Source organism: Cucurbita moschata, unplaced genomic scaffold, assembly GCF_002738365.1.
Source record: "Cucurbita moschata cultivar Rifu unplaced genomic scaffold, Cmos_1.0 Cmo_Scf00024, whole genome shotgun sequence".
Taxonomy (NCBI): Eukaryota; Viridiplantae; Streptophyta; class Magnoliopsida; order Cucurbitales; family Cucurbitaceae; genus Cucurbita; species Cucurbita moschata.
The window spans coordinates 147,938-162,001 of NW_019268540.1; the positions used below are offsets into that span (position 1 = coordinate 147,938).

General features: G+C 39.3%; 5 protein-coding genes across 6 annotated transcripts in view; all 5 read left to right on the top strand.

Annotated features, from left to right (window-relative positions):
- LOC111461133 (ethylene-responsive transcription factor ERF113-like) overlaps positions 1–1,630 on the top strand; it is a 2,850-nt gene extending 1,220 nt beyond the window's left edge. Inside the window, exons 2-3 of the mRNA XM_023104628.1 lie at positions 197–311; positions 1,031–1,630. Of these exons, the coding sequence (XP_022960396.1) occupies positions 197–311; positions 1,031–1,548 (633 nt within the window). The 3' untranslated portion in view covers positions 1,549–1,630. The remainder of the gene's footprint in view (positions 1–196; positions 312–1,030) is intronic.
- A 1,006-nt stretch (positions 1,631–2,636) lies between these two features.
- LOC111460706 lies at positions 2,637–5,530 on the top strand. The gene is made up of 5 exons (XM_023103954.1): positions 2,637–2,953; positions 3,630–3,993; positions 4,443–4,513; positions 4,983–5,081; positions 5,189–5,530. The coding sequence occupies exons 1-5, from the start codon at positions 2,723–2,725 to the stop codon at positions 5,297–5,299; spliced, it is 876 nt and encodes a 291-aa protein (XP_022959722.1). The 5' UTR covers positions 2,637–2,722; the 3' UTR covers positions 5,300–5,530.
- A 438-nt stretch (positions 5,531–5,968) lies between these two features.
- Positions 5,969–6,853, top strand: LOC111461035 (40S ribosomal protein S27-2-like). Its single transcript, XM_023104465.1, has 4 exons — positions 5,969–6,075; positions 6,164–6,265; positions 6,359–6,387; positions 6,504–6,853. Exons 1-4 carry the CDS (start codon positions 6,073–6,075, stop codon positions 6,628–6,630), a joined length of 261 nt encoding a protein of 86 aa, XP_022960233.1. The 5' UTR covers positions 5,969–6,072; the 3' UTR covers positions 6,631–6,853.
- Positions 6,854–7,026: 173 nt separating this feature from the next.
- On the top strand, positions 7,027–11,996 carry LOC111461034 (UPF0481 protein At3g47200-like). 2 transcript variants are annotated; one of them, XM_023104463.1, is made up of 6 exons: positions 7,027–8,428; positions 8,533–8,627; positions 8,706–8,975; positions 9,063–10,976; positions 11,083–11,202; positions 11,239–11,996. In XM_023104463.1, the coding sequence occupies exons 4-6, from the start codon at positions 10,347–10,349 to the stop codon at positions 11,845–11,847; spliced, it is 1,359 nt and encodes a 452-aa protein (XP_022960231.1). In that variant the 5' UTR covers positions 7,027–8,428; positions 8,533–8,627; positions 8,706–8,975; positions 9,063–10,346; the 3' UTR covers positions 11,848–11,996. The 2 variants fall into 2 exon arrangements, with proteins under 2 accessions (XP_022960231.1, XP_022960232.1); XM_023104464.1 differs by lacking the exon at positions 7,027–8,428 and having other exon boundaries at positions 8,435–8,627.
- LOC111461134 lies at positions 8,258–8,976 on the top strand. The gene is made up of 3 exons (XM_023104629.1): positions 8,258–8,263; positions 8,533–8,627; positions 8,706–8,976. The coding sequence occupies exons 1-3, from the start codon at positions 8,258–8,260 to the stop codon at positions 8,974–8,976; spliced, it is 372 nt and encodes a 123-aa protein (XP_022960397.1).
- Positions 11,997–14,064: the final 2,068 nt, after the last annotated feature.

Sequence of the window (14,064 nt, forward strand, 5' to 3'; positions counted from 1 at the left end):
GGGGGGGGGGGGGGGTGTGTGTGTGTGTATTATATATGCCCTTCATCTTCCTCATCATCTTTCCCTCTTCCAAGTTTGTTCTGTTGTGTTGAGTTTGTATCCAAAATTGAAAGAAGAAGAAGAAGAAGAAGAAGAAGAAGAAGAAGAAGAAGACGAAGGGAGGAGAGAGACGAGGGTTTTGTAATTAGTAATTTAGAGAAGAAAGGTGGATCGGCGACATGGAAAGCGCCCACTTCCGTGGGAAGCACCGGCGGAGGAAGAAGAAAGAGATCAAAATGATTTGGGTTCTTCTAATTTGTCTCAGAATCAAGGTACTTTCTCTTCACCTTACTTATCAAAATGATTTGGGGTTTTTGAGGTACACATATGCTTCAAATATATTCATAAACTTCAATGCATCTATCTATCTATCTATTATCTATCTCACTTTGCGTAAACAACTTCTCTTTGTGGTATGTGGTGGAGAATGGAAAGCACCCAAAAAGAAAGCAATAAAATTGGTGTTTGTTTGGTTTGGCATATCATATCATCATCCATCCCTTTTCCTCGTTTTCCTTCACACCATTCAATTCAACCCTTCCTATTCTCTTTACGCTTTTCACCAAACTTTCATTTTCCTCAATTTTCCTCAATTTTCCTCAATTTTCAATTCTCTTTTATTTTTTTCCTCACAAACACATATACTAAACACATCATCAAACATTGTGGTCAATAAGGGTAGTTGGATCGATGCATGTTACGTTACAGAATTTGGTCACGGGCACCGACTTTTTTTTTTTATTTTTTATTTTTTTTTCCAAAGCCAAAGAAAATGAAGAACATGGGGGAGATCTAGGAAAGAGATACGTCCATGTCATGTGTGTGCATGTCTTTAATTATTATTATAAAAATGTAAGGAGGAGATATGTCCATGCCTTTGATATAATATAAAACTATATATATATATATATATATATATTTGCATATATAGCGCCGCTAGCTCTTGCACATGCACCCATTCACATATTTGTATATATGTGTGTAATGTCAGAAAGTGGGAGGAAGCGGCATTATAGAGGCGTAAGACAAAGGCCATGGGGAAAATGGGCAGCGGAGATTCGTGACCCCAACAAAGCGGCTAGAGTTTGGCTTGGCACCTTCGACACTGCCGAGGCTGCTGCCATTGCCTATGACAACGCCGCTCTGAGGTTTAAAGGCAACAAGGCCAAGCTTAATTTTCCTGAACGCCTTCAACCCAACCCTCCTCACTTTGCCTTTCTCCCCGCCGGTGGGGCTGGTGCTTCTTCCGCTCCTCTAGCCCCGACCCCGCCAGCCCCTTCACTTCCTCCGTCGCACGAAGAAGCCTTCCCCGGACTTCACCAGTACGCCCAACTCCTCTCCAGCACGGACGCCGACTTCCCTTATTACTCCTCCACTCTTCTCAACCAACCCCACCAATACCCTTTTTATTCTTCTTCTTCCTCGTCCCAACACCAAGAACAAGAACAAGATCAAGATCAAGATCTCGGCCCCGGTGGCTCAACCAATCAAACCAATGTTGATTGTTAGTTGACATTTATATGAGTTTTTGTACTCACAACTACTACCACGTATGAGATTTTATATATATATCCATCCCCTATTTTCATGATTTTCCTAGCTCATGATAATTTACAAACCATATAACTCTCAACTCATTCCCAAATGAAATATTGGAATAGAGGAGTAAATAAAAAAGTTGGCCGATATATGTCTACAAGTATTAGGAGCCCATCGTGTCCGTCACAAAGTAGAAGAGATTATTATTATCGTATATTGCTCCATGGAATTATTGGAAATGATGGGACATGCGGAAAAAGTAAGGAACACAAAAAAATGATGGTTCCATGAAAAGGCACCGAAAGAAAATGGGGGAATCGACGGCGGCACACAAAGGAGGGTTTGGTTTGATATTATACGAAGTGAAGAGATAAGAGCATACAAAGGATTTATGCAAATATGATATGATGGATGAGAATGAGTCTAAACATTACGCATGCGGAAGCACTACCTTTACCCTTAGTGCTCCGGACAAACCGAGTTCCATCTTCCACAAAAGGGTGATCTCAGATGGATTTCATTTTGTTTGTTTGTTTGTTTTAGTGATGCTCACTAGTTACACTCGTACGGTGCTCTGCTACTTTCGCCTTTTTCCACGTCAACTTTTGCGGCTTTGCCTCCCTTTTCTATTTTCTTTACTTTTATTATTCCCTTGCAAGTTTCGTCTCCCACGCACCCAACTGTCGCCATCATTTCTAAACACACCACGCCCAAATACTCCTACACTAAACACATTAAACTTTCACCATTTACTCTATTTCTAAATTTAAGTTTCACCATTAACGTATCAAAATTACTAGTAATTCACTATTATTCTTTTATTGCATTGCATGATGCTCTATCCATAATAAATGCTTGCCCATTTATTGAATTAAAATTAATATATCCAAACCCCTCTAAGTTGTAACTAACTACTATCTTAGTTTTCCCGCGAAACATTTTTGAATTGGGCTTTGAAACTAAAATGTCCCTCACTAATTGTCGGCCCATTATCAGTATTTAATGAAATCCGGCCCGGCCCACAATCATGATCGTGTACGTTCTGTTCTCATTAGCGATGAATGCCCTGGGTCTTTAAGAAAACATTTCCTGGTGCGACGGAAACGGAGACGAGCGCCAGATTTTGTGGCGGAGAGAGTCCGAAATGGCGTGTGGATGTTTATGTGCCTCCATTCTTTCTCCCTCCAACCTTCTTTCTCTTGATTATTCAGCTGATATTAAAACCAAGTTGCTGCTTCCTTCCCCAGTTGCTTTCCCTTCACCATCTAAGTTATCAGCTCTCAAGTGCAAGGCTGCTGGCCAATCCTCGCCTACTTCCACTGTCTATCGGGGAATTTATGGTCCTTGGACCGTTGATCCTTCCGACGTTAGAGAGGTTCCTTTCACTTGCTCTTTCTCTTCTTTTCTTTTAATCCTATTGTTGTCTCCTACAATTTGGGGTTTGCGGTTGCCCTGTAACTGATTATGTGTATTAGCTCCAATATTCGTGTGTATTATGGTTTGTTACTGTTCATCTCCCCACCTTAACTGCCCATTTACTTCAAATTTGGCCTGAATTGTTAAGAACTTGTAAGTTACGTCCAAGGATGGGTCAGGTAGTTGTTCCACACTTGATGATTCTATTGACTGAGCTAAGTAAGGGCATGACTCTGATACCATGTTAGGAACCACAAACCTCCACAATTATATGATGTTGTCCACTTTGAGCATATGTTCTCATGATTTTGCTTTTGGTTTCCCCAAAAGGCTTCATACCAATATAGATGTATTCCTTACTTATAAATTCATCATCATCCCTTTAATTAGCTAACGTGGAACTCTCTCCCAACCATCCTCAACAAGATCATCATGGTGCCTGGCTAAATAATTATGTGTCATAGTGCTTAAACCTGATAGCAGCATTCATTTACTAGTAATTTAGGATTTGATGTGTACTCGCACAATAACTCATTGGTGAAGACAGTCTCATGCGGTTAAACCTGCGTAGACAGTCTATGACAAGATGTTAGACAGTCTCAAATATTTCAGTGATAATTTGCTTACTGTGGCAGGTAATTTTATATAGAGCGGGCTTAGTGACAGCTGCTACCTCTTTTGTGATAGCTTCATCAGTTGCTTTTTTACCCGATAACTCTTCATTGAGTGACACACTTAAGCAAAATCTTGATCTGTTATATGCCTTGGGCGGAGGAGGATTAGGCTTATCCCTAGTTTTGATTCACATATATGTAACAGCAATTAAGCGCACTCTTCAAGCTTTTTGGGTGCTTGGTGTTGCTGGATCTTTGGTAGCTTACGTAAATCTTGCACAACCAGCTGGGGACAGCTTAGTGCAGTATGTGGTCGATAACCCATCGGCTGTCTGGTTTATTGGTCCTCTCTTTGCAGCACTGACTGGACTTGTCTTCAAAGAAGGTATCGAGTATTTCTATTATCTTGTGGGTCTTTGACTTACTATGTGTCTTTAAAGTCGTATTGATGATGAAGCAAGCTAATAATAAGGGAGAAGACATTGAAGTTTACGAAGCTCGTATTTTTGTGAAGTCTCATAGATCACTAGTGCAGTCTTGATGAAGCTCGCAATAATAAGAAGAAAGAAGATATTGAGGGCTGGGTGTTGGACTTAATTATTAATCACACGCAGAGGTTTCTATTGTGATATTGGGTCATTTGATTTATCTATTCTGTCTCCCCGTGGTTTATTTTTGTCCCTCCTGGTCATTTTAAAGATACAAAAAATAGCCTGTGGTGTATGATGTCTGAAATGCAGTGAGACATATTTCAGAGTATAATATCAATCTGTCACGCCTACTTTAGGATTAGTATCGGTTTCAATTTCCAATACCTGTTTGTCCTCTATGCAGGTCTTTGCTATGGGAAGCTTGAGGCTGGAATTCTTACCTTTGTCATACCAACGCTACTACTAGGCCACCTGGTATGGTTCGGTTCGCAGTTCCTAATTGGAAACTTCATTGATGAATGATTAAGATCTTGTTTTTTTATTTATTGTTTAAAATTTGTGCTTGTTTTCTTATCATTTTTGTACTCTGAGTTTTATCCTTTTTAAGAAAACATTTGGATTCATATTCCAAAAATAAGTTTGTGAAAGCTACTTTTTTTTAGTTTTCAAAACTTGGTTATTTTTTGAAAATATATATTAAAAAAAAAGTAGATAAGAAAACAAGGAAACTCATGAGTTAGACTCTTCAACAAGAAGCGTGGCATGGTATAACATGTATGATAAGTTTTCAACCGTGGTACCTTGTTGCCTTGTAGTACTGTTTGCTTGCTTGCATTATTATGATGAAGGAATGTGCATCTTTTTGAGCCATAGACCTAAAGTCTTTGTAGCTTTGGAGGAGCCTGTACGCTAACTGTTTGGAGGGGCTTTGTTTGAAATGCAGAGTGGTTTGATGGACGATGGGGCCAAACTTGGTCTGTTAGGTTCATGGATGGCCCTGTTTGTGATATTTGCCGGAAGAAAGTTCACTCAGCCCATCAAGGTAATGTTTGAGCGAATGATGATTCTCTAAATCAGAAGACCCTATTTTGTAGTGAAAATAAAGACGTGAATATGTAGTGCATTTTATTGTTTGTTATTTACTTTCAGGATGATATTGGCGACAAATCTGTTTTCATGTTCAATGATCTTGGAGAGGACGAAAAGAAGGCGTTGATTGCAAAGCTTGAGCAGCAAGAGCTTGGTCAGAATGTTGATTAGAACATCTGAATGACACCCACCAGGAAGAAATGTTATCACTCGAGCTGCTTTTACTTCTTACTGCAGCTTTGTCACTAGTCCAGAGTTTATACATAACGCTACTACAACCCAAACTGTTCATGTTTTTTTTTTTTTCTTTTTTATTGGTGTATAATATCATATATTGACTCTTCTCAACATTTGTATATTTGCATGGGAGTGATTGTAATACGAGCATTCCTTTAGAAATCTTTCTCTTGGGTCTCAATTTATTTCGTGAATTTGTTTTCTTTCTTTCTTTCTTTTTTTTTTTTTGTTTATCTCAATTAATTTTTCTATCCAATTCTTGAAAGGGTTTTCTTTAAAAATAAAATGAAATAAAATAAAATTTGGGCATGAGGATTATATCTCATCCCTCTAATAGTGAATTAGGGAATAAACCAATTAAAGTAAATCCAAACGACGAGGACAAAAATAAAATTTTAACCTAAATAATAATTTTCTTTTGATAGAGAGGAAGAACATTTTACTTCATATTTGTGAATGGACGGTTATACCCTTCGGTTCATGGCCGTGCGTAGCCCTAGGCACTTCAGAGACTTTTTATAACGTTCATGGCTGAGATTTATTTCTAACCAAATCCAACGGTTCAAAATTTCCAGCCGCTCCCTTATATTCTTACTAGACGGCGCTCTATCGCCTTTTTATAACGTTCATTGCACCGTCCTGATTCTTTCGCGAACTCTCGTTGGGATTCTAGGGTTCGCGATCCAGACAGTTCCTTACTGATCAACATGGTAAACTTCCTGCTACTTTCGATTATGCCTTTTTATCTCTACTGAATTTGGATCCAACAATTTTCACTTTCTTTCACGCTATTTTCAGGTTCTTCAAAACGATATTGATTTGCTCAATCCTCCGGCCGAACTTGAGAAGAGAAAACATAAGCTCAAGCGTCTCGTACAGTCGCCCAACTCATTCTTCATGGTTTGCTCTTTCGTTTAAATTCTTTTTGCTTTGTTTGATCTAATCTTTTCTCCGATAATGGTGATCGAGCTGTCTTGTGATTTATATATGCAGGATGTGAAGTGCCAGGGTTGCTTTAACATGTAAGTTTTCATCTTTTCTCATGTATTATGGTTATGTTACCTTTCTTTTTTCTGCAAGTTGTTGAAGTTGGGTTCTTAAGTGAGTAATGGCACATAACTCTTTGAATGAATAACAGAACCACTGTATTCAGTCATTCACAGACAGTCGTGGTATGTGGGAATTGCCAGTCGGTCTTGTGCCAGCCAACTGGAGGGCGCGCTAGGCTAACAGAAGGCTGCTCCTTCAGAAGAAAGGGTGACTAATTCCTTGGCCCCAGAATTGGCATTTAGTAGGATCAGGATGGATGGGTTTGAATTTTGATATTGCAATTGTGCACAATTTTTCTTTGTCTCGGGATTTCTACGCTTTGCATGTTGATTATTCAATTTTGCTTGAGAAGAGGAGCATTTTGTCCCCGTTGTTGCAGTACGTTAATTTTCATGTTTTCAATGAAACTAAACTTTGTTTGAAGTAATTCACACATCAGTTGTATTGCGTGTTATCCAATACTTCTTTAATTGATCGAACTGTTTTGATTTGGCTGCCATTATTCCACGAGTTATGAACTTAGATCCTATTTTCTGATGCTTTTAGTGTTGGAAATATTAGATTGATATTTGTTATTTATCAGATATTTAATTCAAAGTCATCGGGAATTCTTGTTTTTATCTCAATGTCAGGGAGTGGTTGTCTATTTGTTCCCCCCTTGATCCTTATTTTCAAGTGTTCTTATCGTCTTTTTCTGGTGTGCTTGTTGTTTTTGTACTACTAAGTAGCATCCATCGAACGAGTGTCGCAGAGAATGTTTGATACTATATTCTGACATATTTTTGCTGATGAGGTCTAATGTTTGGCCCTCTGTTTCCTCGGCCTTGGTTATCCATAATGCTTTTGAATATGGCGAATGGAGAAGTTCAAATCACCCAGCCCACCCAGCTTTTGCCATATTATTACACACCCTGAAAATTTAGTGTCCAATACGATTCGTTCTTCCTCCATGTAGTTGAGCAACAAATTTGTGTCCTCCCGCCACATGAACACAACATCCAAATTCTCTGAATGATCAGTATAGGAAGTTTCATAGACAAAAGACATAGAAACTCAACATATTTTTCTAGTAAGGTTAGAAAAAAATGTCACCATACTACATTAGACTTGGTCCAAATGACATTCTCCTAAAATTGAAGGTACTTTAACAACATATAAACGTTTAGTCTCCCAAATTTTCTCTCAAAATGTACACAAAGAATGTTCATGTATGGATTTCTATTAATGCCTCTATGCTCCACCCAAGTGTGTTAATCAAGGAATTTCAAGTAGTGTTCAACCATAAGATGCTCTACCATAGATGCTGTGGTCGAAACTTCAATAATTGAGGCATGGACATGTTTTGAGGATAGGGTACTTGGGACAAGTGTCTCAACACTCTTGGCAGATTCTTGACGTTGCCTCTGATTTAAATTGCTAGAATATAGCTAGTGTCTGGACACTAGTTGTAGATATCGTATAAGCATTCTGACTTGTTTGGAGTATGTCAATGTTTAGTAGCTTTTTAGCTTGGTTTTGTATTCTACATGGTTGGATGTGAAATATGGTAATAGAAGACAAAAAGATCCCAACTAGACAAAAAGAAAAAAAAAATATATATCAAACATTGAAAAGAAGTACCTAAGAAATAACCTATGTTGGACTAAAATAATAATTTAACCAAAAACAGAACAACAAAGAACTTAGGGACGGCATTACATTGAAATTTATGAAGAAAAAAAAAAACTCCGGACCTCTATGTTGTTATGTGGACGAAAACGTGCGGTAGCTATAAATTAGAATGAGGGCGGAATATGAGGCGAACAGTTGGTGTGTGAAAACCAGAAGTCCTAAAATGTGTGCATGGAGGTAACGTGTCCGGCCAAGGCGCATCAGGAGTTGGTATTCCCTGTTGTACGTCCTCCACATGGCCTTCCATAAACTTGGTCAACAACTAACCCTTTTAAACACGAGTTCAATCCGATCCCCATCTGCTCACGATCCAAAGAAATGGCTTTCAGACCCTCTCCCACCGTGAGCCACGCCGCTCCAACCCCTTCTTTCTTCTCCTGCTTTTTGTAGGAGCATTATTCATTAATATCTGACTACTGCTGATAACGATATTGTGATGCATGCAGTCTGCGTGGAAATCAATGCTTAGGACCCAAGGGAAGCGTCGGTTAGCGTCGTCCAGCACCGCTTCCACCATTGAAAATGCTGCTACGTCTTCTAAGTTAATAAGCAAACCCACTATTATTGAATAGTTATAATATGTAGTGCTTGCTAATGAATGGTTGATTGTGGAAAACAGGGGCAGTCCGAGTAGGAGCGAGTACATGAAGGGTGAGTACGCCCCAGTCTACATTGTGTTGGGGTTCGTAGGGATTGTTTTGATGATGGGAACCCACACGGCGAAGCAGCAGCTGCTGCATTCCCCGGTGGTCAATGTGAGCAAGAAGAAGAGGGAGAGCATCTCGGAGGTGGAGGAGCCCGACACCGTCATCAATTCCGCCGACAAGTTTATCAACAAATCCATTCTTAGGAAGGTGGCCCACATCCAGGACAACACCAAGACTGCGTAGTACGGGATCCCTTTTACCAGCTCACTTCAAGTTTACAATATCTATTATTATTGTCATTTAGTATATAGTATGCCCTTTGGTTTCAGGCCCCCTTATGCTGACACTCCCAAAACTGCTGGAGTGGGTGGATCCTGCCCGGCGTTGAACAACCCCTTGTGTGTAAGCATTTGAATGTCTTCATTTCTTTACTTCTGATTCCCACCAATGTGTGTGTGTGTGTGTATATAATGGGCCCTTCTGGTTCTGGATCTCTTCCCTTTGTGGTGTTGGATGGAGCAGACTAGGTCTAGGCATGAGGCCCTCGGTTCTGTGTTTTTTTTTTTTTTTTCATGTATAATAAAACCAATTGGACTTCCCCAAATTGGGACCTTGGAATTGTTTTCATCTATCTTCATCTTCGATTCTCTCTTCTTCTTCCATTCATTTTATCATTGGAGTGAATCTGATTTTAAGACGACAGAGCAAAGTACTCTTAAAACCAAACTTGCACCAATTCTAATGGATCCATTTGGGAGACTCAGTAGAGAAATGTACTAGAGGGTAGAGGCTAATATTTGTAGCTCACACTCATGCATCAAAAGTTGAGTGTAGCCTATTCATGCATGAACCACGAGAGCTTCACCTTCAAGTAGCTTGCAGGGTGTTGTGTTATATAAAAGGAAATCTTATCATTTTCTTGCATGGGAAGCTTACACCACAGGTGACTATTGGATAGTGGAAAAAAGATCTACTTTGGAGGTAATTTGGATGACGTATAGGTTTAAAAAGTGTACTCTAGAATTAGAATTTCGAGCTTTTGCTCAAGGATTTTGCGAACTCTTATGGTTGAAGTTAAGCTTTGATGACTTACATATATAGGGTTTTAGAAAAGGTTTGATAGATGGTAACATTTATGTCCATCATTTTGAAGAAGAGTCTTTGGATGAAGTAAAATTGTTCCCACTACAAAGCATTATTCCTATTCAAGCCAACCACTTCGTTTTCACTTTTAACGAGTTTTTGCTTTGCTTTGTTGGGACTCAAAGAACTGTACCATTAGGATATCATTACCCGTTTGATGTATTTTAGGTGATATGATCAAATTTGCTTAACAAGCAGCTCCTCCAAGATAAATTCCCGAAATATGACTAATTTGAAAAGGTCGATTGAGAGTTGTTTGGAGTGCTATATGGCCTAACGTGGTGCTGTTCTGATAAAACTCTCCATCATTTTAAAAAGTGTTTGGAATAATGTTAAAGATAAAAGAAAAGCAAAAGAAAAAAGAAACGAGACACATTCTTGGATGTCAAGACAAGTTTTATTCATGCAACCAAAACCAAATATTGGTGCTGCCCCTCTATGTTGTTGTATATATCCATGAGGGTTGAGGAATGAAGGTGCAAATTTGGGTAGCAGCAATGGAGAAACAGCCACCGCTGTCCATCAAACTTATTAGAGATGACAATGTGGATAAACCTGACGACATGGTTATTCAGGTGATGGAGTGTCTGAATGAACCTGGGTTGGATTCTCCTACCAACAAACATTCTATCTACAAACTACCATTCTTCATGAGACAAACTCACTCCGAAGCTTTCAACAAAGCTTTCGATCCCCAGGTGGTGTCATTTGGGCCATACCACCATGGGAAGAAACATTTGTCGCCCATGGAACGGCAAAAGGCTAAAGCGTTCAACACTCTTAAAACCAGAGGACTGCCCGTTGAAGCCATTGTGAGGGAGGTGTCCACCATTTTGGATGACCTCTTGGAATCATACGATAGGCTTGAGGAAGAATGGACGCAAGATCCCGGGAAGTTCTTGAAGCTCATGATTGTGGATGGGTGTTTCATGCTGCGATTGTTCTGCGACTGCCCTGCATCTCTAATTAACATGAAGATGGATATAAGGCTGGAAACGCTGCTGCTTGAGAACCAGCTACCCTTGAAGCTTCTGCATAAGCTGCATTCTATAGCAGGCCCTATCTTCATATCAGAAGGCGATGATGAGCGACCACTCCAGGCAACTTAACTTTCATCTCCCCCTTCTCCTTCTTCTTCTAAATTCTAATCATCTCTCTACTTCTTCTTCTTATTCTTCCACTTATATACTTAAAAAATGCACACAGGAGCTGATTTGCAATTGGTTGGGCATCTCCCAGAAAGATCTGCTCGATGAATTCTTGCACATTTTGGACTTGTATAAGGCCTCATTATTGTGTCCTCCGATAGACCGGACGAAGTGGTGTGAGGAGGGGAAGTGGAAGGAGAAGTGGAAGGAGGAGGAGAAGGGGGAGCTTTCAGGCGCGGAGTTTCAAGTCATTCCGCCCGCAACAAAGCTTCATGAAGCGGGGATCAAATTCAAGATGAGCCAGACGAAGAGCCTTAAGGACGTGATTTTCGATGAAGTAGAAGGCGTGTTGAGTCTGCCGATGTTGATGGTGGACGACAACACTGAGTCCACTTTCTTAAACGTGATGGCATTTGAGAAACTCCACGTTGAGGGTGCAGCCCAAGAAGCGCCTTCCCTCATCACGTCTTTCGTGATCTTGATGAGTAATTTGATAGACGACGAGAGAGATGTGGCGCTGCTATCCTCCAAGGGTACGTTGGCAAATGCGCTTGGGAATGACAGAGAAGCGGCAGAGTTGTTCAGTCGGCTGGGGAAAGGGGTGGCTATGGGTCCCAACAGGCACATGATGGCGGTGCACAAGATGCTGAATGACTACTGCAAGGAGCCCTGGAATGAACGGTGCGCAACTCTGAAGCACCAATACTTTCAAAACCCATGGACCGTCATCTCCTTAACCGCTGCTATTTTTGGTTTCCTCATCCTAATCCTCCAGGCCATCTACCAACTTCTTGATTACTACAAGAAGGACAAAAAGAAATAATACAAGGAGGACAAAAAGAAATAATACTAACTTCGTCCACACCACCTACCACTTTCGCATTTCTTGATTACTCCTTTGTATTTTCGATAATGTTTTTATGTGGGTTTGACTTATAAAAATAATTATAATATCTGACTTTGTATTTTCGATAATGTTTTTATGTGAGTTTGACTTATAAAAATAAACCTTACAAAGAGTTTAAAGCAAGGTTAGTATTTAAGGGATACAATCTAACTTATGGTCTACACCTTTTATAAGCAATGTCAAGAAGTTCACACTCTTTTATAAGCAATTTGTGGGTACAAAGAAGCCAATTTTGGCAAGAAGGGAGGCGGCGGCGACTTGATTTTTGCAAATTATAGTTTAATACTAAATATCCTTAGTCCATTTATTTCCATCGTTTTGAAGAAGAGTGTTTGGATTAAGCAAAATTGTTCCCACTACAAAGTTGTTGCTTTGCTAGAACCAGCACTAGAGGTCGATATGAGTGAGTTTATATTACACTCATCATATTCATTACCCCTTGATGCAAGTTTTATTGATGGAACCAAAAGTAAAACCAAAGATTAATGCGGCTGTTGTTAAGTTTATGCATATATATCCATGAGGGTTGGGGAATGAAGGTGCAAGCAATGGAGAGACAGCCATCGGTGCCCATCAGCATCAGCCTCGTTAGAGATGAGAATGAGTTGGTTATTAAGGTGAAGGACAGTCTGCATCAACTAGTGTTGAATTCTCCTGCCTTGGTCGACATGGAATCAGGGCGAAGCGGAAAACGATACCATTCTTCATGAGACAAACTCATCCCGAAGCTTTCAACAAAGGGTTCGATCCCCAGTTGGTGTCATTTGGGCCATACCACCATGGGAAACAACATTTGTTACCCATGGAACTGGAGAAGCGGACTAGAGGTTGAGTCTGTTAGATGAACATCACTCTCCACAAAGGCCTCGTATCGATGGAGTTAGTATTTCTCACTTATAAATCCATAATCATTCTCTAGATTAGCGAAGGTGGGACTTTCATAATCCAACAACTTATCTCTCCCTTCTCCTTCTCTTTCTTTCTTCTTCTTCTACTTATATGTACTTTGCAGATGATGTTGGTCCACAAGAAGCTGAATGCGCACTGCAAGAAGCCCTGGAATGAACGCTGCGCGACTCTGAAGCACAAGTACTTTCAAAACCCATGGACCATCATCTCCTTAATCGCTGCTATTTTTGGTTTCCTCATCCTAATTCTCCAGGCCACCTACGCAATTCTTGATTACCATCTGAAGGACTGATTTCTTGTCCTGCTTTTTTCTTTTCTTCCTTTTTTTTTTCTTCCCTGTCGCATGTAACTTCAATTATAATTCATGTTTTTCTCCCTCGATTAAAACAAACTAAATAAAGATTCTCACTCCATCCACAATGGTTGAAAAAAAAAATGGTAATTAAATATGATTTAAAGTATTCAAATAATAAGATTTTAAGAGATGGTCTTTATATTTGAATTTATCTATAATTTCTATAATTTATCATTTTAGCTTATACGTCTGTAAATATTCGAATTGAGTAAGTAATTGAGTCAGAAAATATGATCTATTCCTATCTCTTTCAATATCTCCCTCTAACATTAACATCTGAATGGGAGGACAATTTTAAAACTATGTTCGGTGAATTAACATGAAAAATGATGAACAAATTGACATAAACATTAACTCTAGTATGCTCAAGTAAGGATTATATATTTGAAATTACATCTATATATGTCTTTTATTACACATTCGAGGCCATGTAGCTTTCATGACTTTATTTTTTGTTCTACCAATTGAGAGTATTTCTTACCTATAAATTCCTTCATCAATAGTTAGTGACCACAATATCGTCTATTCTAGCAAAACTACCCATTAGAGCCATCGTTAACCATCCATCATTAGCTGTAAGGCATATTCTCAAAATACCTATATCTACACCTGTGGCAATAGGTGCGTGATTTGGTAATGCACTAATTTGTCCACTATTCATAACTAAAATAATTTCTTTCACTTCTGAAGCCCAAATAATTGGTTTTGGAGTCAGGACACTAAAATTTAAGGTCATTTCTTCATTTTGCTTTCCATTTCTAAGTTCGTAGCCTTTTCGGTAGCTTCATTGATTTTACCTACCAGATAAAAAGCAGACTCCTCTCCCAACAATCTTCCGCGACAAAATGTTTTTTTTTTTTTTTTTTTTT